We start from the raw sequence: 22452 nt of genomic DNA on the forward strand, positions 1-22452 counted from the left end.
CCATTGCTTGTCATTGTGGCCTATTACTCTACGTAGCTTTCATGCCAGTGCCATTTGTTGTCAAATTTGCCTTCTTGCAAAGAATTGAATCCCGAATCAGAAATGCTTTGATGCATTTTTTGATTCCATTGATTCTTTTTTTCGAACTGTGGCTGAAAACTGAAATACTGTAATTATTACACAAAATACATAGAAACCAAAATAAAATCTATTAGTGTAGCCCGGTCAAATTTAAAATAACACAGGACACAAACTAATTCACAGGATCTTTATTTTTCTGAATACTCATTTTTCTAAAATGAGAGTAGCATTAAATTATCTTGGAGAGTTAAATTTGGTTTAGGTTTTAACAAAGATTTCATTCACAAACTAAATTGGACATCTTCAGGCATGAAGAATCTCACTTCAAGTAATATCTTACTCTTCAAAACTCAAATGACTTCACCTATCTTGGTAAACAATATCTCTGACTGAAAGTGCATCAATGCCAGTGCATTAACAATTTATGAACAACTGTATGTAAATACATGCATCAACATGCATGCACAGCTTTATGTGAGTACATGAACAACTGTAGCGGTAGCTCTTCTGTTTAACAGAATAAAAGAAATTAACAAAATCCACATACAGTTATTTCCACAGAATATGAAACATTAGTACATTACAGTTTTTATTAATTGCTTTGATGCAGCAGTCAACTCAACTCCACATTTTCAAAACAGTTAACACACAGGCCGAAACAGTGGCACTCATGGTCAAAATGACTCATTTTGTTTGCAAAAGGCTCTAACCGTGTCAAAACATTTAAAATATGCAACAAAAGCTAATTTTGCCTTCAAACAACACAACTTGCAAACAAGTGTATGAGCCCTTCCAATCAACCATTACACAGTGGACAACAAAATACAAAATACAGCACTCAGTGCGAATCGGTGCACCATTGCTTGTCATTGTGGCCTATTACTCTACGTAGCTTTCATGCCAGTGCCATTTGATGTCAAATTTGCCGTCTTGCAAAGAATTGAATCCAGAATCAGAAATGCTTTGATGCATTTTTTGATTCCATTGATTCTTTTTTTCGAACTGTGGCTGAAAACTGAAATACTGTAAGTATTACACAAAATAAAATCTATTAGAGTATAAGAAAATAAGAAAGCTGGTAGTCTCATAGTTCACAAAACATTTCTGCAGCTTCACAGCAAGCATTTTCCTGAACAACTGACCTGTTTTAAAACACAGAAAAGAAGTTAAAGATATAAAATATTACAGTAAAGTATAACAATCTATTACTGTAGAGTATAAGAAATAGCCACTATTGATACTCAGTCTCTTCTGTCTTGACGATGGGGCCACATGGCCTCATCCACATCACATTCATTACCCTCTCTTGCAATGAACCAAGGGAAAAATCTTCTTGCATGCCATCCAACCTTGACATTCCTCTGCACCTTAGACCTCTTCAATCCATGTTGGCAAAGAACAACACAGCTGCTGCACTTTCTTAAGGCCTGTAGACTGATTGCTCATTGAAGATTTGTGTTTAGGAGTGTCAAACAGGTGCTTTAGTGATTTCATACTGATGTAGGTAGTTTCTAATAGTTAGGAACAGATGGTTTCTGTTTGGTTACCATAGCTAAAACAATGGAGTTTGGACTGCTTGAATGACATCCGTGTTAACTGTTCTGCAAAAGGGTGGGGAAAATGTGTCAATCCAATGAGAAAGGGTTAACACATTTGCAAGAGTTGTCTTGGGCTCTGCTGAGACAGTGATGATGAAAACCGAGTGGATTCCAGTTTGTTTAAACAGGTCAAAGCAATCAAGAAAAACTGTAATACCATTCTTCTGTCATAAAATGTCATTCAGTTGGTATGGAGCTTAAGGTGGCAGGCAATTAGTCTTGCTGACAATGAAGAAATATTGGAAGCAGGGAGAAAAAGCTTACTATCTCCAAAATTGAAATCTACATATACCTCACTCATTGACAAAGTGTATCTTGATTTTAAAATTACATTTTATGGGTCATGTTTCGTTTCATAACTAATTCTTGACAAACCACCATTTGACCATCTCACCAGAACTTCTGTGCAGCATACAGCCAGACACAGACGCGGACGTGCAAGGACTTTAGAATAGGCATGATGGTACCAAATTCAGCAACACCCCACACTCAGCAATTAAGATCCTCCAGCAAGCCTTTGACACATTAAAACGAACACTTCTAGAATAGAATAGAATAGATTTTTATTGTCATTATTTCAGAAAAAAAACGAAACACAGATAGCACCTCTTTGTTTGACAAATAAATATAAAATAGGTACAAGTATGAAAAATAGATCAAATAGTAAAAATATTTACAACAACAGTAAAATATATGGTGGTAGTGGGGGGGTTTATTGCACTGATGATCTATATCTCTTTCCATAGGGCAGAAGGGTAGAACAGGTAATGTCCGGGGTGAGTGGGGACCTTAATGACACAGCTGGCCTTCTTTTGAAGTCGGCCAGTGTAAATGTCTTTGAGAGGAGGTAGTGTCGTCCAGATGACACACATTTCGCTACCCGCACCACCCACTGCAGGTCCTTCCTGCCCTGTGCTGTGCAGCTGTGCATTCTGTCAGATGCAGAATCTCCTCCTTGTATGTTGACTTGTTATTTGTTATCAGTCCTACTATGGGCATGTCATCAGCAAATTTGATGATGGTGTTGGTGGGAAGGATAGGGGAGCCATCATGGGTGAAGAGGAAATAGAGGAGGGGGCTGAGGACACACCCCTGTGGTGTGCCAGCATTCAGGATGAGGGTGGATGATGTGCGGCCACCCATCCTGACATTTTGTGGTCTGTTGCTAAAAAAGTCTAGTATCTTTGTGTACAGTGAACTGCCTAAGTCCAGGTTGCTCAGTTTGTGGATTAGTTTACGGGGGATGACCGCGTTGAATGCTGAGCTGAAGTCCACAAACAGCACTCTTACATAAGTGTTTGGCTGATCCAGGGGTGTAAGGGCTCATTGGAGTGTTGTGTTGACAGCATCCTCTGTTGACCTGTTCACTCGATGGTGTTCCAGGTCAGCAGGGGTGGCAGATTTAATGTTGAAATTAGTGCTGTGCGATATGGACAAAATTTTATATCATGATCATAACGATATATATCCCGGTGTGTCTTTAGGGGTAGAAAAGATTAGATGTGTTCGAGTCGCTAGTAACAACTTGTTGGCAGCATGTTTTGCAGATTACCGTTGTCTGGTCGGTGTCTGACTTTTTAAACCCAAACCAAAGCCAAACGATGGAATTCCGGTTCCCCCTTTTCGGCACAAATCTTCTTGGGGTTCTGCTTCTGTATTCGCGTCTGATGTAACGTTACTAGTAACGTTAGTTTCGTCTTCCATTGCGCTCTCCTCCGTCTCTGCCATGCTGCTTTGCCTCTGTTTACTCCCGAGCGACCGGTGCCGTAAACGAGTCCTTGTGGGTGACGTAAAACTGCTACCACAAAGCAGGAGCGTTGCTGCAGTAACATACACTTTCATACAATAAACTTGTTTTGAACTCAAAATGTCGATATCCAACGGTCATTCCGACGTTGAGTTGTGCTTTAGACAGCGTATTGAATCACAACCGTAGTGTACGCTAACGTTAGTGTAGCGGCAGTGCTAATCAAGTAGCCTACACGTTAAAATTGCAATATAAACAACAGAGGGTTATATCCTACGGTAGACATTTTTATATCGCACTACGATGTATATCGTAATATCGCACAGCTCTAGTTGAAAGGATGAGTCTCTCAAAACATTTGGTAATTATGGGGGTGAGAGCAACTGGGCGATAGTCACTAAGGCTGTTCACCGTACCTTTCTTTGGGACTGGAATGATGGTGGCTGACTTCAGGCAAGTGGGGACTGCAGATTGTAGTAACGAGAGGTTGAAGATGGTGGTAAATACCTCTGCTAGCTGGTCTGCACAGGCCTTGAGAATACTGCTGTTGACTTCGTCTGGACCAGCTGCTTTCCTCGCATTGACTCCACACAGGGTGGATCTGACCTGATGTTGGTCCAGCTGAATGGCATTGTCCTTCCCTGGTGGAGCTGCATGTGTGTCAGATAGATACCCTGACAGACAGATAGACAGATCGATAGACAGATAGATAGATAGATAGATAGATAGATAGATAGATAGATAGATAGATAGATAGAATTACTTTATTGATCCCAGACTGGGAAATTATTTTGTCACAGCAGCAGTAGGTCCGCAAAAAAACACTCTGTACATAATACAAATAGAAAGCAAGATATACACAATATATATATATACAGTGCAAAATATACTATAAACAATAAACAATAATAATATGTACAACAAAACAGTAGAGAGATCCGATGATGGCTTGTGACAGGAAAGATTTCCTGTATCTCTTGTTACGACAGTGAAGCTGAAGCAGCCTTCTGGAAAAGGTGCTCCGCTGTCTGACCAGTGTGAGTTGGAGAGGGTGGAGAGGATTATCCATGATGGATAACAGTTTTTTCAGTGTCCTCCTCTCCACCACAGCCTCCAGAGTGTCCTGTTTACAGCCAATCACAGAGCCAGCCTTCCTGAAGAGTTTATTGAGTCTGTTGGTGTCGCTGGCTCCAATGCTGCTTCCTCAACAAACTACAGCAAAGAAAAGTACACTGGCCACCACAGACTGATAAAAGATCTCCAACATCTTGCTGCACACGTTGAAGGATCTCAGCTTCCTCAGGAAGTAAAGTCTGCTCATCCCCTTCTTGTAAACAGCTTCAGTGTTAGATCTCCAGTCCAGTCTGTGGTTGATGGTAACACCCATGTACTTATAGTCCTCCACCGCCTCCACAATGCACAGTGGTTGGGGAGCCGTCTTCCTCTTCTTCCTGAAATCTATCACCATCTCTCTGGTCTTGTTGATGTTCAGCCGCAGTTGAAGTTGTCCACCAGTGCCCTGTACTCCTCCTCCTGTCCCTCACTTATACACCCAACAACAGCCGAGTAGTCAGAAAACTTCTGCAGGTGACACGACCCGGTGTTGTACTGAAAGTCAGTGGTGTATAAGGTGAACAGGAAAGGAGACAGTACAGTCCCCTGTGGAGCTCCTGTATCACTGACCACCGCATCAGACAGAACACTGCCCATACGGACAAACTGTGGCCTGCCTGTCAGGTAGTCAGTCTGTACGTTTACATGCACAGCTTAGTCGGATTACAGCCACAGTTCAACTTTGCTACTCAATCAGACAACTGCAATTGTCCGAGTATACATGCCTGTGAGAAAATCAAATTATTGGCCGGAGCATGTCATACCCGGTACGATGGGTGGCGCTGTACCCATTTCAACTAGTGGTAATAGAGCCACCTCCGGCTGACCTCTTTACATCACCAGTAACAACCACCTCTGCCTCAGCATTCGAGAAAGATGGCGTACGAAGAGCGAGACGAAGCTACATCTTGGTACACTTCGTATATGGTGTACATGATAATTACACAAACTAGATGTACAATGGTGCTCTTACTTGCGATTATTTCGGAGGAAAGCTGCTGCCGCCGCCGCAAATTGCTTACCAGCCCTGCGGCCTCAGGTGGGCCAAGACCAGTCTCTCCAGCACCTTCATCACATAAGATGTAAGGGCCACTGGTCGGTAGTCATTGAGGCCTGATGGTGTCAACTTCTTTGGCACAGGAACCAGGCAGGACATCTTCCAAAGCACCGGTATTCTCTCCCGACCCAGGCTCAGGTTGGGGAGAAGGGAAGTGAGGGGGGAGGGGAGGAAGCATTATGGGCAGTGGGGGTGTGTGGGGGTTTGGAGGTGTCAGGGAGACGACAGAAGGCTGTGAGCTGAACCTATTGAAGAATCTGTTCAGCTCGTTTGCCCTCTCCAGGCTGCCTGATGACTGTCTGCCGCTCACCTTACACCCAGTGATCTGCTTCATACCAGTCCATACATCCCTCACATTGTTCTGCTGGAGTTTGGCCTCCAGCTTCCTCCTGTAGGCGTCTTTACAGGCCCTCAGCATATCCCTGAGTCCATGCTGCACTCTCCTCAGTTCTTCTCTGTCTCCAGACCTGAACGCCCTTTTCTTCTTGTTCAGAAGGGCTTTCAGGTCATTGGTGATCCACGGCTTATTGTTAGGGAAGCAGCAAACAGTCCGGGTTGGCATGATGGTGTGTTCACAGAACCTGATGTATTCTGTGATGCAGTCGGTCATGCTGTCCAGATCTTCTCCATGTGACTCGACGAGTACATCCCAGTCTGTTGTCTCAAAGCAGTCCTGTAGTGCATCAGCAGCCTCCTGAGTACACCTCCTCACACTCCTAGTGTGGACAGGCTGCCGCTGAACAAGAGGGATATACTTAGGGGTCAGCAGGACCAGGTTGTGGTCAGATCTGCCAAGGGGGGGGGGAGGGCTGTGGGACTGTATGCATCCTTATCATTTGCATACAAAAGATCCAGTGTTTTATAGTCTCTGGTGGGGCAGTCAACATACTGGTGAAATGTTGGGAGTGTTTTCTCCAGTGAAACATGATCCCCAAAATCCCCAGTGATGATTGTGAAGGCAACAGCGGAGTGGATGACTTCACAGGCCACCGCTGCATCAGCTGAAGGAGGAACGTACACACTGATTAAGATGGCGGACGTGAATTCCCGGGGCAAATAATAGGGTCGCATCCCCACAGTCAGCAGTTCAATGTCCAGGCTATAGAGATGTTCCTTCACGTGAACATGTCCAGGATTACACCACCTCTCACTCACATACAGTGCAATCCCTCCTCCCTTCTTCTTTCCGCTGCTTGTCACGTCCCTGTCTGCCCGAACAGTGCTGAAGCCGGGTACTGCCACACCGTGGTCCGGGATGTGTGAGTGGAGCCTGTGAGATTGAACTGAGACTTTATCAGTGCAGCGAGCTCGTCAGTCTTGTTCCCCAGAGACCTCACGTTCCCCAAAACGATCGCTGGTACAGCCGGTCTATGTCTCCTCTTCTTGGCCCTCCGTTTCGCTCCGGCTCTGCAGCCCCGGCGTCTCCTCCACAGCTCCTTCGGGACCTCAGGCCTCGCTCTGGGCAGCAGTGCAGGTTTACACAGCGCAATAAGCTGGTCGCGTGTGTAAACAATGTGCTCAATGATGCGTTCCTGACCCTCCGTTGCTAGGGATAGCAGAAACATCATAAAAAGTGCCGCAAAAGTTTAAAAAAGGACAGTGTCCATCTTCTCACGGTCTCTGGAGAAGAGTTGCTAAAATTCATAACAAAAATCAAAACAGAAATACAAAAAAACTTGGAAACCCACGGGAGCTGCCGCAACAGGCTGCAACCTAGTACGGCGCCATAGCAACTGTAAAATAAAACAAAAATTAGGATACCTATGCCAGAACAAGACCCATTTCCCTTTGCTCTGCCGGAGACAGCTCATCAAAGCAGTCTTTTTTTCAGTTTTAGATGGTGACATCCTCTATAGACATGCCTCTGTCTCCCCTCTAAAACTACTGGACTCTGCACTCAGATTCATTACTGGTGACAGCTACTCCACCCATCATTGCACTTTATATGAAAAGGTTGGATGGGCACCTTTATCCACTAGACTAGACATGTACTAGCTCACCTTCCTCTCTAATGTCTTGAAAGGCAACACGCCATCATACATCAGCACTTTATTAAATTGGTATCACAGTAACTTTTCAACACGTTCAAATGATTACTTAATGCTCAACGTTCCCCGGATGAACACTGAATATTGGGTTAGGCTCTCATTTACTCTGCTGCATCATTTCGGAATACTTTACAGACATGCAAACTCAACACAATTGTTTCCATGGACCAATTTGAAAATATGATTTCCAACTACTTTGCTTTTGAAGGTAAATGTTTTTAACAATGTTTGTTTTGTTGTTGTTTGTCTCTTTGTTTCTCTGTGCTCTTGGCATCAGTGAAAATGAGGGCTTGCCGTCAATGATCGAGATCTAAATAAAAGGATATATACAAATAAATAAAATAAAATATCAAGGGTTTTTTTGTGATTAGAATGACCACAACACAAAGCAATAAAAGGTGAAACAACCCAGGGGCTGAATTCTTTTCTATAGGAGCTGTACATTTGCAGTTTGTCCATTGTGGGCATCAAAATGACAAAAGCATCAGTCAGAAACTAGCGTCAACACTTACACAGTGCTGTGCAGCACTTTGTGCCAGGTGAAATTTAAGGGTTTTGTTACTGATGTGGAAAGACAGTAGGTTTTTAGAGTCTACTGTTAGCTAATATTAGCAACCCTTTTAACAGTATCCTAACCCTTATCCTGAACTTTTAAAAAAAAAATGCTTTAGTCTTTAAAAAAGATGAAAATGAAATTAGATGAAAGTTTATATTAGTAAAGCTCTTAACAAAATAAAGAATTATATCCTCAGTCCGAAGACATTTTGGAGTTGCCACAGGCAGGCAGGGGAGGTACCTAGTGATGGACTAAGTCAGTGTTGGTTTTAGTCTTCTTTGTAGTTTGTTGACCAAAAACTAAATGTTTTCATTTAAAAGTGAATGATTTATAAGTCAAGGTTAAATATCTCAACAGTATTTCAATTACCATATTTAGCAGTTAAGATCGATTAGGATCGCTTCTTCTCAGTGACACTTCTCAGTGGGTAGTCTCATCCAGAATGATAATGATAACAAGGCTGCCAGTTAAGAGATCGCTGAGGGTTTTATGTTTTAATGAAATCTAAACTATCACTGTTTCTGCACAGTAGTACCATGGCATCTTTCAGTCTTATAAGATCTGTGGTCTGGTCTGATATTTATTTCTCCCTGTTCACATTAACTTGACATAAGAGCCCTCAGTCACCCCCAGCTGATGGTTTCTTACTCCCTTATTACAACTGTTCCCTACACCTGTTTATAACAATGGCCCTTTAAATAAAGGTTGTGTTCTGTCTTCTGTCTGTTTGCCTGTAGCTCCATCTGATTCACTGGAACAGCACTCTGTTTAACACTTTGGAAGATGCTCTTGGGAAGAAGAATGGGGTCCTCGTCATTGCTCTATTTGTGCAGGTAAAAATCCACATCAAGAACAAGAAGGCTGCCATAGTGGCCAGACCCTCAAAATAAAACTACTGAACAGAGATCGAAATTAGTTTAATACATACATTTGACCAAATAAACCATTGAACTGTTTTTAGGACAAAGATAATTAGTTTTATTTGTTTTTAATTAAATTATCCCCTGCCCCCTCCCATCAGTCTGACACTATAATTGTATTATTATTATTATTATTATTATTATTATTATTATTATTATTATTATCATTATTACTACTACTACAGAAGAAATACATATACCTGTAACAAATCAAATGAGTTTCTGAATTTGCTTCACTCAGTTCTTCTGTTTTGAAGTACCTTAACATTTAACATCTACATTGTTTCTACTGTCCTGTCAACACTATAACAGGTATCAGTTGTCAATACACAGTCAAAGTATGTACTAATGTACGGTTGTTTGAGCATTCTTATTGAAGCCCTGAAGCCATGTTAAATGATGTTTAACTCTGCGGAGTCATCTGATGGGTGACATCATCTCTGATTCAATATACCAGAGCCATCTTGAAATCCCAGTCTCACCCAAGCAAAGAGCAGATTGTTGCAAATGCACCCAGTCTTAAATCTACATGGTTTCTACTCAAGTTAAACTTCAGTAGCTGGTCCAACCATCATTGTTCGCCTCAGGGGTACTGCAAACCGTGGTCCCCGGGCCACCGCCTCTATCAGGGCTGCAACCTGATGTTAGACACAGTGTTTCCCATACATTGACAAGACTGTGGCGGCTGCCATATATATATGTGAAAAAATATTTCCGCCTTTCCAGCGCATACCAACGTTTCAGTCAGTTTCTTTTGTTTGCGTTACTTTTAGTGACTTTAGGACTGTTAATTCAGGGCTGTATTAGTGAAAAAAATAATATGAAGCTGCTTCACGCCCTCGGAGGCTCCTCCACTTGCGCGCGCACACACACACACGGTGACAGGTGGTGGGTCTGTGTGTCGCTCCGAAGCAGCCATGAATTAGTTACAAAATGACAAAAATGTCGCCTATGACTGACTGTTACAGTGAGTTGAAGGGTATCAGAAGCATCTAGTTTGTTATTGTATATTCACAAAAAATCAGTTTCATGTAAAACCGTTGACATAGGCCTAAATAAATCCAGTGTTAGAGAAAGGAAATATTTAAGCGTCATCTTCCACCGCAGTCCTTGCATGTTGGATATTTAGCTTGATAAGTAGCTAGATGATTAAAATGGTCCTGCATGGGTCTTATTTTGCAAATCCCAACCCGCCATACTTAAAACCGCATCTGACCCGTTTTCCGACAGTAGCACAAATTACATTCCGCACCTGAGCCGACCTGCTATAAATTGATACCAACGCCTGACCCCCCACCTTAAGGAAAATTAGACTGATGCAATTTTTTTAAATGAAATTAAGCCAGCGTGGGGAGTTCTGGGAGGGCGCAAGCATGCATGAGTGAGTTCATATGAAATATAAATGCTTATCATTTTAAAATGCAGGCAGATTTTTGTAGATTTTTCTTTTTTTTTTTTTTTTGCCAGACCCGCGCTCTCCTGGCGTCCGACCTGATCCGCACCCATGTCCGACACAGTACATTATATATATTACTGTGGGAAACACTGAGACATTGAACACATCCGACCTGCAAAATTCTAGTAGATTATAGACTTATAGACTAGTCGTAGGAAATTCAGTTAGCACTGCTGACATTCGTCAAAAATGCATCAACAGACAACAACTCTTTTTCATTCTTTAACCAATATCAGGATACTTGTTACGAGTTCAAAACCGACATATTGCCAAACAGACATGTTTGCTTTTCTCCTGGACAACAAATCCTCCGCCATCGTCCTGTCCGTCTGCACTCTCCATGCTGCTGGCCCTACTGCTGTACAGAGTAGACACATCCAGTCTCGGGGTCCGTTTGTGAGCCATATGATTTATTAAAAAGCCAAATGATGGTGGAGGCAGTGGCCAAGTAATGTAATTGGCGTAAGCCCGACCACAGTGTAACACAAATGTAACCGACTACCACAGCAAGCCTAGTGCAAGGTTTAAATCTACAGTAACCAGTGTTTGGTTGAGTTTGAGCCCATGACACTGACTGACACTGTTTCAGTATGGAGAGAATTCTGATTTGATTCTATTTTCAAAGGGGGAAGACCAAATCCCCACTTTGACTAATTGTAATAGCTTATATGATATCATTTTTTGCTGCTAAAAAAGGGCTATCTGATCACAAATGAGCCACTGAAAACACTGACACAGGCTGATATGGACAAAGGCAAAGAAACAAAGAAACAAACTCTTCGAAGCAGGCCCAGGTCTGGAGAGGTGAGCTAACCACTGAGCAGAACAGGAGGAGCTGGGAGAAATTGAGATGGAAGATTTAGATTGACACAAACTCCTTTGAGTTGATGCCTGGTACTGATCAGGCATTAGAATTCAGTGGTAAAAAGTAACTAATACTCTGAGTATGGTTTAGAAGAATACTAATAATATTTAATACCTGATTGAGTAGTACTTCAGTAATAGAACTGTAGTTTTACTTGAGTAGACATTTTCAGTACTTTTGGTCTCACCCCGATTGCCCGACCCACTTTGTCCACAGTTTTAACAGTCATCCTCACACATCCTGTTTCTGAAGTCTCCTTTGGTTGGGACTTCCTGTGAGGATATGCTTTGTATAAACTTAGATTATTGTTGACGCCTTTAAGATAAGCACTGATTGCCTGTAAAAAATACATTGATAAGTCCTTTAGCCGCCAACTGACCTCCCACGGAAACCTGTAATGTATTGTGTGTTCATCAGATCGGGAAGGAGCATCTGGGTCTAAAGGCCATCACGGAAGTTCTGCTGGACCTGCAGTACAAGGTGAGAGCAAGATTAAAAAAAACATGAGAAGAAAATGAAAAAATTTATATAATAATTATTGTTGTTGCTGCTACATTTCCATCAGGGGAAGAACAAGATCATCCCTTGCTTCAACCCAAACACTCTGCTGCCTGGTGAGCACAAACCTATCTGCTCTCACAGTCATAATGAGTATATGAAGTGAAACATTACTGTAGATTGAGTTTTAGTTTTTACCACCACAGTTGACTCAAGGTGTGAGTCTTTTGGTTTACACCAGTCCTCTCATCAGTCCAGTCATTCTTAATGCCAGCATACTATCATAGGTGTTGTTTACACTGAGGATGCTGGACATGTCCCCACCACATTTTAAAGTGGCTGATTTTGTCAACATCACTCTTCACTCTCTTTAGAAATATAATTTGTTAAAACTGTTCTGAAAAATATCTTAGACAGAGAAATGTTAATTTACAAATGAGAGTTTGTAGTTTATAAGCACCTGCAGTCGAAACTGTCTGCTACTGGTCCCTGTGTGAAATTCTGAAACTGATATGTACAATATACAATACTATAATCTAATACATTAAATGGACTGATTAGCCACTTGGCTCGGATAGCCAGAGGTTTGCGAAAAATCTTAAGATCTTAGTATCTTTTGCCAAATTTTACAGTACATAGTGATAATTAGTGACTTAATGAGTTACTTGCTAAAGTGGTTTCTAATGTCTCCTCTGATTTCCTCTTGGACATTGCGCAGTTCGGTTTGCTGTAAATTTGGCTACTGCACTTATTTAAGTAAGGGATAATGCCCGACGAGGTGTCCATAAACAGAAGTTAATGGACGACGCGGAGGCCATTAACTTCTGTTTATGGACACCTCGAAGGGCATTATCCCGCTTATACCATGGTCACTTGCCAAAGAAAAGAAATTTGGACCATTAATTTACATTTTCATGCGTTTTACAATCAAAATATAAAGTTTTTCACAAGCCATAACTTAGTTTCCCTGGTAACGCCTGAGGGTTTGACTAATACCTGGAACAATCATTACTCTCCCGTAAGGTTCTTATGCAACGGAGACGTTTTTCACTCCTCCAGCAAATAGGACGGATCATAGATACGACTTGGCAACGGGAGATATTCTAGTCCGCTCAGCCATGAGCCAGAAAGCTAACGTTATGCTAGCAAGATTCAAAGTCAATAACATTGCATACGTTTGACAGACAGTAAATATAATTTGACAGTATGCTAGCTAATACGATTAGCTAACTATCCAGTCATGTCATTGTCCCCAAATCAATAGCAAGATTTTCACGAACAAATGACCAGCCGTGTGAAACGTTACTGTGGCCGCAGCCTGAAGTAGAGAGCTGAACAGCAAACGGGACGTGAGATTATTCGCGAATCAGTAAATTTAGAGGGTAAGTGAACTTTCTGCAGCTTGTGTGTTACAGTCGCCACCCTGTGGTGTGCAGAGGATAAGACACTGAAGGACTGACGGACTGCACTCAGTGCTGGAAATATAATATTCAGATTTGATACGCCAGCTAGCGCATTGATTTACAGCGGTGACCACTCAATTTGACTGGAACTACTTAGTAGGTGTCCATATATCAGGGGTTAATGGACACCCTGCAGCCAATCAGAATCGAGTATTCCCCCAGACCATGGTATAAAAGAAAATAATCAGTGGCTTTGTGCTCAGAATGAGTTATGAATTCTTGTAAAATCTTTGTTTCTCCAGCATTCAAAAATTATGCATGATGACAGACTGTCACTTGTGTGCAAAACCATTGGAGAGAAAGAGTCCAAAAAATGTAGCATGCTGAAAACATAAATATAAAGAATGCAGACATCTGCAAACTAACTGTGTTTACAGACAACCTGAATTCAGCTCAGTAGCCACTTGACTAACCCTAATCATCTCAAATCCAAATATGTGTAGTTAGTTTGTTTGGTGGGAAGTTAAGACATCTCTTAGTTACACAATATGAGGAGTTCATTTTTGCAAAATCAGATCTCTCCGTTCTTATTTATGTGGCTGGGACATAAAAAGACGGGACTGGACACACTCTTTATACGCTCACTGAACTTAACACAAGAACAATGTTAATGCTGTAAATGAGAATTGTAGACAATGAAAGTGTTAGCCTCACAGGACCGTGTATTTAATAGATACTCCAACTATTCACTGTGCTACTCTGGTATCAACTGAGCAGGTTATCCACTCGTTAACAAATATGCACCTTTAAAATGGACTGTGAAGCTTACTGTCTAATGGATTAGACTGACCAACTACACAACCGTAAACAAAATGGACTTAATAGACAAAGAACTAAATACTATAGACAAAGTAGACATATAGACAACAGTAGTCTGAGACTCCTTTCTAAACAAAGAAAACACAAATACAGTCCAAATAAATATATTTCTTGATCCACAAAATGATTCAATTACCTCAGTAACTTCAACAAAGTGCATTAATTCAGTGGAAATGTACTGTGCATTCACCTACAAAATAATTCAAACTATACAGTGCAAATATTTTCACATGAGTCCAAAATAAAGTTAAACAGAAAATCATAAACTCACTTTACTCCAGTGTGCAAAGACACACACAAACCTGGACCTTAACAGCATATCTCCCCTCTAAAAGAGGCAAATACACAATGCACACATTTCAATGAATCACTTAGCATGCAACAACATATAATTGGATTTTCATGCACAAGTGTAATAGATCACCACTGATGACACACTTATAGCCACATAAACTGACAACAATACAAAATCCTCCCTCATCATCCCTGCTCAGCAAAGGTTAATGAGTAAAGGAAGCTTTTACAGTAATAATGCCTCAAGTTTGTCTATAAAACCCATTGACAGCCTGCAGTTCACCTGGCTACATTTATTTTTATCATGAAAAAAGGTATATGAACCACCTGACAAGCACTAATAATAATAATTAGGGATGTCCCGATCCGATCTGTAGTATCGGGATCGGGGCTATCTGGGCATTTTTCCGCTGATCGGAATCGGCAATTTTGAACGTGGACCCAAGCCCGATTATTATAAGATGCGTGCGTAGCGTTACTCTGGCAAATCTGTGGATAAAATGTCTGCAGTGTGGAAATAACTTAAAGTCCGTGTAAAGCAAATTCAGCCATTTTCATCTAAACACATTAAAAAGGTCATAAATGTATTTCCTTAAAACATGTAAAAAGCCATTCAACCATTTAGAATTAAATTTTGGAGCTAGGCTCACAAACTGTGTTTCAAAATTTCTGTGTTCAGGATTTAATGGGAGGGTCAGAAATCATGGCCGCGTTATAAACCCAGCCCTGCTGCGGAAGTGCTATAAATACATTCAGCGCATTAGCTTCGGTGGTTTTTCAGCTTGCTCTAGAGTCTTGTTTGCAGCTAGCTAACCAGTCAACCAGTCAGCTAAACAGTCATGTCTCCTCTACATCGCTCATGCATCTTTCCTGGATGCCACAGTGTGCAGGGTAACGGCGCTGTTAGCTTATGTAAGTTTCCTACAGACGACAATGTAAGGAAACGGTGGATCGATTTTGTCAAGAGTAGCTACTGTGGAGAGTTCCAAATCACCACCATCACCCATCTCTGCAGTAGTGTTGTGTCATTCGCGAACGTGTCGTTCAAACAAACGAATCTTTTAAGTGAACGAAGTGAAAGCAATCACTTCAAGAACTGATTCGTTCCTTTCTCAGTTCAGTTGAGCTCAGCCGCGAGCATGCCGGCGGGGAGTGGATCTGCCGCGACTCACACAGAGAACTGTGAGGACGTAATTCATGTTTGCGCTGTGATTCGTTCATGATTCGCGAACCTACTGCATACAGAGAACTGTCGCTGAGGACGTGATTCTTGTTCACCTGCTGTGCTGAAAGTGGCACTGTGTCACTCACCCACTCACTCAGGGCAGAGGAGTTGATTCACGTCCAGTAACTGTACTGCTAAAAATTAGCGCTGTGTTGCTAACATCCGTGTAGCATCATGTTAAGTGATTTTACTGCACAGTAAAAGTCACTCACGTTCGCGAACGTGATTACTCAGCAGGTAAAGTAATTCACGTCCTCTGCAGTCAGACTCTCAGAACCGAATCATGTTCGCCCCGTCACTCACGTTTGCGCCATCAGTCATGTTCGCCCCGTCACTCACGTTCGCCCCGTCACTCACGTTCGCGAACGTGATTCACGTTCACGCTGATTCAAGTGACAGCGCGAACGTGATTCACGTCCTCAACAGGTCGTTCGCGAACGAGGGACGCCAGGACGTGAATTACGTTACCTGCTGAGAATCACTCATGATTCGCGTTGCTGAGGATGTGATTCTCGTTCACGTACTGTGCCGAAAGTGGCGATGTGTCAGTCAATCACTCAGGGCAGAGGAGTTGATTCACGTTCAGTAACCGTACTGCTAAAACTAGCGCTGTGTTGCTAACATCCGTATAGCTAACATCCGTGTAGCATCATGTTAATTGATTTTACTGTGCACAGAGGACACTTTCACCGTGTAATAATTTTAGTACATGTATACCACTCAAATTCTTGAGATTCAGTACAGTAAAAAGAACTGCCGTTCCCATCACTACTCTGCAGTGTCACTTTACCCCCGATAGTTACAGCAACTGTCACCAGGTAAAGTCTGGATATCTGAAGAGTCCGTTGGTCAGTGGGGCCGAACCGACCCTCTCCGTCCCCGGCTTACATCCTCCCGTCCCGCCGACAGCACACGCTCTCATCTCCGCCACTTGCATTATGTGCCCGCCTGCGACCGTCCCGCCGGCAACAGGTCTCTCATCCGGCAATATGTGCCCGCCAGAGAGTGTAAGTAGAGTTTAGATTCTCTGACCGAGCCCGACCCGACCGGGACCGCAGGCCGGGTCGGGCCGATATTTCCCGTCAATATCCTCGGGCCGGGTCGCGCCGGCCCATGATCAAGCATTTGTGTGTGTGTGTGTGTGTTTTTTTATTAACTCAAAATAATATTTTGAATATTATATGAATATGAAAAATATTTCCAGCTACAAAAGGCGCATCGCTCTCCTCCCTCCATGTTGTTTGTGCCACTGCGTGGTTTTACATGTGAGTGAGTGTCCTCGTGCTGAAAACGTGACTTCTCGCGCACGTGACGTCACTCGCCGAGATGCAAGAAGAAAGCAAAAATATATATTTTTACTGAGGTAAATGACAAAAATAATAGTAACGCACAGTGATTTGAATAAGTAACCTTAATCTGATTAGTGGTTTGGAAATATTACCGCGTTAGATTACTCCTCACTGAAAAAAGTGGTCAGATTAGAGTAACGCGTTGCCGGCATCACTGCACGGGCTCGGGTCGGGTCGGGCTTGATTTTTTTGGGCCAGATCTAAGCTCTAAGTGCAAGTGTGTGCTTATGTGTTGCGGTGTCGTGAAGGAGGTGGACCCAAAAGCGGCAGACTGAGAGAATGAACACAGGCGTTTATTTACAAAAGTCAAAATGTTTAACAGAAAGTGTCTGCAGCTGCAAAGGGCAGGCGGCAGGCGGCAGGCGTCAGGCGTAACAAAGAGAGTCCGCGGTGGCTGGCGGCTGGAGTCAGGTCTGAACAAAAGGTGTCCGCGTGGGCTGGCGGCTGGAGGCGGGCTCGTGGAAGGCAAGGCAGCGAGACACCGAGCGATGAGACGGAATTATCTGGCACAGGAGCTGAGTCAGAGTTGGCTTCTTATGGAGCAGGTGATTAGGTGGAGATGGGAACCAGGTGTGCCTCGCTGCGCTCGTCTAAGTGGGTCAGCTCCGCCTCCCGCCGCTCTCCACACTGCAAATAAAAAACACGGGAAAAAGAACAAGGTGCACACAACATACGTCCCCGAATAAATCGGGGCAGCCTGATCCATGACAGTACCTCCCCCCTAACGGACGCCACCTGGCGTCCTGCCCGGCTTGTCAGGGAACTTCTCATAAAAGTCAGATAACAACTGGGGGTCTAGTAGCAGCGACTTGGAAACCCAAGAGCGCTCCTCGGGACCGTACCCCTCCCAGTCAACGAGGTACTGATAACTCCGGCCCCGCCTGCAGACATCCAGAATGCATTTCACCGTGCAGGCTGGGTGGCCGTCGATGAGACGGGGGGGGGGGGGGGGGGGGGGGGGGGGGGGGGGTCAGGTTGGGGGTGCAGGGGGCTGTCAAACACAGGTTTCAAAGTGATACGTGAAAAACTGGGTGTACCTTGAGTGCTGCGGGGAGCTTCAGGCGGACGGCACTGGGATTGATGATGCGGTCGATGCTGTATGGGCCGATATATCTGGGGGCCATCTTCCAGGAGTCTGTCTGGAGAGGAAGGTCCCGTGAAGACAACCAGACTCGTTGACCCACCTTATATTCCGGGGCTGGTGTGCGATGACGATCTGCTATCCGTCGGTTCCTGGTGGCTGTTCTTTCCAGGGTGGCTCGGGCTTCCCGCCAGACTCGGCGGGCTCGTTGGAACTGGGCTCGGACAGATGGAACGGCTGTCTCTGTCTCCTGGCTGGGGAACAAGGGGGGTTGGAACCCGTGCGTGACCATGAACGGGGACAGTCCGGTGGCAGAGCTGATCAGGGAGTTGTGAGCGTATTCCACCCAGGGCAGGTGCGTCGACCAGGAAGCCGGGAGACGAGAAGCCACACAGCGGAGGGAGGACTCCAGACCTTGGTTGGCTCGCTCCGTCTGGCCATTGGATTGTGGGTGGTAACCCGAAGTGAGACTGACCGAGGCCCCCAAAGCCTGGCAGAAGGCCGCCCAGACTCAGGAGGTGAACTGGGGGCCCCGATCTGACACAATGTCCTGAGGGATGCCGTGCAAGCGGAAGACATGCTGTACCAGCAGGTCTGCTGTCTCCAGGGCTGTTGGGAGCTTGGGAAGGGGGATGAAATGGACAGCCTTAGAAAAACGGTCTACGACTGTGAGGATGGTATTGTTGCCCTCCGATGGGGGGAGTCCAGTGACGAAGTCGACCGCAATGTGGGACCAGGGGCGGGGAGGGATGGGTAGGGGCTGTAGGAGACCAGCGGGAGGGCGGTGAGAGGGTTTATTTTGGGCGCAGACAGAGCAGGCCGCGATGAACTTCCTGGTGTCTGTTGCCATCGACGGCCACCAGAAGCGCTGTTGGATGAGGGAGAGGGTCCGGTGAATACCCGGGTGACAGGCCAGCTTCGACGAGTGTCCCCACTGCAACACCGGAGCCCTGGCGGGAGGCGGAACGAACAGTCGCTCGGGAGGGCATCCGTCTGGGGCTGGGTGAACTTGGAGGGCCTCCTCCACCACTCGCTCCACCTCCCACCTTACTGCTCCCACCACGCAAGATGGCGGGAGGATGGTCTCCGTCTCTGGCTTCTCATCTGCAGGGGCGAACTGGCGTGAGAGGGCGTCAGGCTTCAGGTTTCTTGGGCCCGGTCTGTAGGTGAGCGTGAAGTTAAACCGACCCAGGAAGAGTGCCCACCGAGCCTGACGGGAGTTCAGCCTGCATGCTGAGCAAAGGTAGGACAGTTTCTTATGGTCGGACCACACGATGAACGGGTGGACCGCTCCCTCCAACCAGTGCCGCCACTCCTGCAGAGCCAGGACCACCGCCAGCAACTCTCGGTTCCCCACGTCGTAATTCCTCTCTGCGGGGGTGAGGCGGCGAGAGAAGAATGCACACGGATGCAGCTTTTGGTCCGCAGGCGAGCGCTGGGAGAGGATGGCCCCCACCCCAGAATCAGAGGCATCCACCTCCACCACAAACTGAAGGTCCGGATCTGGGTGGATCAATACAGGTGCATTAGTAAGCATATTTTTTAAGTCATTGAAAGAAGTTTGAGCAGCAGGTGACCATTCGTAGGTTTGTTTTAGTGAAGTTAGCTGAGTGAGAGGGGCGGCTATGCGGCTATAGTTCCTGATGAACCTCCTGTAATAGTTGGCAAAGCCCAGGAACCTCTGCAGCTGTTTTCGGGTGGTCGGAGTGGGCCAATTCACCACCGCCTCCACCTTGGTTGGGTCTGGTCTGAGCTGCCCCTTCTCCACTATGTATCCTAGAAAATGGACTAGTTGTGACATAAAACTCACATTTTTCAGCTTTAACAAACAGTTTGTTTCCATTAGCCTTCTTAATACTTCTCTTACATGGTTTACGTGTTCTTCATAGGTACGAGAAAAAATTAAAATGTCATCCAGGTACACGAAAACCACTCTGTTCAGTAAATCTCTTAGCACATCGTTTACCAGAGCCTGAAAAACAGCAGGCGCGTTAGTTAAAGCAAAAGGCATCACCAAGTACTCAAAATGGCCCAAATGAGTGTTGAACGCCGTCTTCCACTCGTCTCCCTCTCTAATTCGGATGAGGTTGTAGGCATTTCTTAAGTCTAGCTTCGAGAAGATTTTGGCCCTGTGAAGGGGGCCAAAGGCGGAGTCAGTGAGAGGGAGCGGGTATTTGTTTTTAACCGTTATGTCGTTCAAACCTGTATAGTCGATGCAGGGGCGTAAGGTGTTATCCTTTTTCTCCACGAAGAAGAAAGCGGCTCCGACTGGGGATGAGGATGGGCGGATGAGGCCTGCCGCTAGGGAGTTGTTGATGTAGGTCTCCATAGCTCCTTTTTCTGGTTTGCAGAGGTTGTAGAGTATTTTGGTCGGGAGAGGGGAGCCTGGGAGTAGGTCTATAGCGCAGTCGTAGGGTCGGTCGGCGGAAGTGAAAGGGCCCGGTCTTTACTAAACACTTCACGCAAGTCAAGATACTCACTGGGGACGTTAGTCAGGTTGATTTCTTCTGACCGTTCTGGAGCTCTGGGGCTTCTCTCAGGGGTGGCAGAGTGAAGGCAGTGCGCGTGGCAGAGGTTACTCCAGCTCCGAATGGTAGCCGTCGTCCAGTCTATGTGGGGGTTATGCTTTTTCAGCCAGGGTAACCCGAGAACTATGGGGGTCAAAGGGGATGTAATAACGTACAGTTCAATATATTCTTGGTGGTTGCCCGACAGGGTCAGCTTAAGAGGTTCAGTCTTGTGGGCGACGACGTCCAATTGTCGGCTATCTAGGGCTAAAACCTCTTTTGGACCCTCTAGTTCGGTCACCAGGAGGCCGTGTCGCTCGACCAGGCTAGAGTCGATGAAGTTGTCGTCTGCCCCACTGTCTACTAAGGCTTGGACCGGAATTGTCTGTTGTGACTGGTGTAACATACCTTTAACTTGGACCCGGGCGGAAGAGGAGGAGGTTCGGCTCACCAGTGCCCCCCTTTTCACTGACGAGCCTGGTCTTTTGGCACCTCCGGGCATTGGGCGAGGAAATGTCCCTCCTGGGCACAGTAGATGCAGAGCTGGTTGCGAAGGCGCCGCTGTCTCTCCGCAGGGGCAAGTCGGGCTCGCCCCAGCTGCATGGGCTCCTCCTGAGATGCCGGCGCAGGCTTCCCATGGGAGGCCTCCGGTAGGGCGAGGCGAGGAGAGGGCGGTCATGACGAAGAGGCCGCTGTGGTGGTGTAGACAGGCGAGTGGGAGAAGGGGCGGAACCTCTGCCTGTCTGTTCTTTCCCTGCGCCTCTCTCTCATTCTGTTATCTAGACGAGTGGCTAATTCCATCAGCTCCCTCAAAGAAGAGGTCTCGTCCCTCACTGCTAACTCGTCCTTTATATCACCTGACAACCCTTTTAGAAATACGGCTTGGAGAGCGGACTCGTCCCAACCGCTCTCCACTGCCAAGATCTGGAAGGTAACAGCATACTGGGCGACTGACTGCCCTCCCTGTCTTAAGTTCAGTAGCTGGCCCTCCGCCTCTCTCCCTTTAATGGGATGGTCAAAAACCCTCTTCATCTCGTCAGAAAAGCGCTTATAATCTGCGCTCAAATCAGGTCGCTGATTTGAGACTGCTAAAGCCCAGGCCGCAGCTTGCCCGGACAGCAGACTCATCACAAACGCGACCTTAGATTGAGACGTGGAATACGTACTAGGTTGCTGATTAAAAACCAAAGAGCACTGGTGTAAAAACTGAGCACATGTCCCTAAGTCACCTGAGTATCTGGCTGGGATGGGGATGTAAGGCTCTCGTGGTGGGGGTGTGGAAGCGCCGGGTGGATCCTCTGCTGGCGGGGCTGCCGGTGGTGACTCCGTGGCGGGAGCTGGGGGGGTAAGCTGGTCCGCGAGCGAATCCATCCGGCCGCTGAGCTGGTTGACGTTGGTGGCGAGATCCCGGATATGTTCCAGTACCTGTCTCAGCGTGGTGTCGTGTTGTCCCACCAGGGTGCCTTGGTTTGCGAGGGCTTGTCTCATGCGCTCGGTCTCCGCTGGGTCCATTTCTTGGCCAGATAATTCTGTTGCGGTGTCGTGAAGGAGGTGGACCCAAAAGCGGCAGACTGAGAGAATGAACACAGGCGTTTATTAACAAAAGTCAAAATGTTTAACAGAAAGTGTCCGCAGCTGAAAAACGGCAGGCAGCAGGCGTCAGGCGTAACAAAGGGAGTCCGCGGTGGCTGGCGGCTGGAGTCAGGTCTGAACAAAAGGTGTCCGCGTGGGCTGGCGGCTGGAGGCTGGAGGCGGGCTCGTGGAAGGCAAGGCAG

At 45.6% G+C, this 22452-nt stretch overlaps 1 protein-coding gene across 4 annotated transcripts in view; it reads left to right on the forward strand.

The window, feature by feature from the left end:
* Positions 1-22452, forward strand: part of ca8 (carbonic anhydrase VIII) — a 46882-nt gene that overhangs the window by 14418 nt on the left and 10012 nt on the right. For all 4 annotated transcript variants that reach the window (XR_003982196.1, XM_030403559.1, XM_030403561.1 and 1 more), the window contains exons 4-6: positions 8938-9033; positions 11859-11921; positions 12007-12055. Coding sequence is in view for 3 of the 4 variants with exons in the window: in XM_030403559.1 (XP_030259419.1) it covers positions 8938-9033; positions 11859-11921; positions 12007-12055 (208 nt within the window). In the remaining variant the exon portion in view is untranslated. The remainder of the gene's footprint in view (positions 1-8937; positions 9034-11858; positions 11922-12006; positions 12056-22452) is intronic.

The sequence above is a fragment of the Sparus aurata genome, chromosome 21, assembly GCF_900880675.1.
Source record: "Sparus aurata chromosome 21, fSpaAur1.1, whole genome shotgun sequence".
Taxonomy (NCBI): Eukaryota; Metazoa; Chordata; class Actinopteri; order Spariformes; family Sparidae; genus Sparus; species Sparus aurata.